This window comes from Pygocentrus nattereri, chromosome 17 (genome assembly GCF_015220715.1).
Source record: "Pygocentrus nattereri isolate fPygNat1 chromosome 17, fPygNat1.pri, whole genome shotgun sequence".
Taxonomy (NCBI): Eukaryota; Metazoa; Chordata; class Actinopteri; order Characiformes; family Serrasalmidae; genus Pygocentrus; species Pygocentrus nattereri.
This window is the reverse complement of record NC_051227.1, coordinates 28,732,638-28,734,416: the sequence shown is the minus strand read 5'-3', so window position 1 is coordinate 28,734,416 and position 1,779 is coordinate 28,732,638. Positions and strand designations below refer to the sequence as shown.

The 1,779-nt window shown below is 36.5% G+C and overlaps 1 protein-coding gene across 1 annotated transcript; it reads left to right on the top strand.

Annotated features, from left to right (window-relative positions):
* Positions 1 to 442: 442 nt before the first annotated feature.
* Positions 443 to 1,390, top strand: LOC108414489 (olfactory receptor 1509-like). Its single transcript, XM_017687354.2, has one exon. It carries the CDS (start codon positions 443 to 445, stop codon positions 1,388 to 1,390), a length of 948 nt encoding a protein of 315 aa, XP_017542843.2.
* The last annotated feature ends 389 nt before the right edge of the window (positions 1,391 to 1,779 follow it).

The following is a 1,779-nucleotide window of genomic DNA, read 5'->3' as shown; positions in this document are numbered from 1 at the left end:
TTGGATGATCTGAAACATTTCAATAGGACAAATTAGCAAAAACAAAAGAAATCAGGTCGGGGGGAGTTTTTTACAGCACTATAATACTGAATGAAGTCAAATTCACAGAGTAGCATCATTATAGACCTAACTCACTTAGGGAGCTGTTCAGTAAATTGTCTTGAGGCAATACTTCCATTTCATCAGTTGTAAACATCACGTCAGACTCCAAATATCTATATAAGCAATGATGCCAGAAAGTGACAGGCTAGAGACAGACAGCACCACTTACAATGTCCAGTAAGTTGCTGTCAGCTGGCTGTGGACACTGTATCTCATGAACTGTACAAACGTTGCTGAGTCAGGTGGTTCATATTTTATTATAGTTTAAGTCAGGACAATTATGCTTTTAAGACCATTTAAAAGCGTGACATCAATTTTTGTATTCAAATGTACTGACAAAATGCCAGACAATTCCTCTAAAGAGTTCATATTCGTGCTTCATGGACTGAATGACTCAAGGACAAACAAACACATTTACTTTGCATTTGGTCTTGTTGTTTATATTGTGACTCTGTTCGTGAATCTGACTCTGATTATCACAATTATTCTGGAAAAAACACTTCATGAGCCCATGTATCTGTTTATCTGCAATTTGTTTTTAAATGGAATATGTGGTGCTTCTGCTTTCTATCCAAAGATTCTTGCTGATCTTTTTTTAGACTCTAATATCATTTCATATACAGGGTGTCTAATACAAATGTACATAATTTACTGTTATCTTTTCAGTGAATTCACAAGTTTAACAGTCATGGCATATGACCGATATGTAGCCATTTGTAAGCCTTTGGAATATCACAACGTTATGACACAGCAGAAGGTGGTAAATTTGATGATTTTTATCTGGATATTTTCCTTACTACAGGTATCTGTTGCAACTGTACTGACAGTGCAAACACCCTTATGTGGTAATGACATTGACAAGCTTTACTGCTTTAACTGGGATGTTGTTAAGCTTTCCTGCACAGATGTCACTGTGAACAATGTTTATTCGTACATTATAATGTTTTTTCAGTTTTTTCAAGCTGTGTTCATCATTATCTCATATACTCGCATCATCAGGGCTGCTTTAAAGTCCAAGACAGAGCGAGTTAAATTCATGCAGACTTGTCTGCCACATTTAATCACCCTCATCAACTTCACCATTTCTGTGTTATTTGATGTTTTGTGTGCACGTTATGGCAAAGGTCAGGAACTTCAAACTCTGCGCAACATCTTGGGAATAGAGTTTCTTGTTGTGCCTCCTCTTCTAAACCCCATCATATATGGATTAAAAATGAATCAGATACGGCGCCGGTTTATGCAACTGTATAGTCACAGACTCAAAGAAGTAGAACAGAGCTTAAATTGATTGTAGACAGATTGTTGTTGTAATACAGGTCTTGCAGAGGAACCTTGAAATGAACTTCTTCAGACAAGAACACATGTGATATGACAAGATCTGATATAAATGGCATGGCACAGCTGCATTTCTAATATGAATACAGCAGTACAGGTGTCCGCTGCTAAAGAGTAGTTTTCAGACTTTAGAATTAGACATTTACATCTGGCATATGTTATATAACCTGGATGGAAGAATAAGCATCAACATCAGGAGTATAAATGCAGTGACATTGTGAAAAATTGTGATGGCAATGCATTGTGGGGAATGGACATTCTATTAATTGCAATGTAATGCAACCTCATTGTTTGGAAATCAAAAATTACAAATGATCAGCACCAACAAATCAGTCCAGCAGT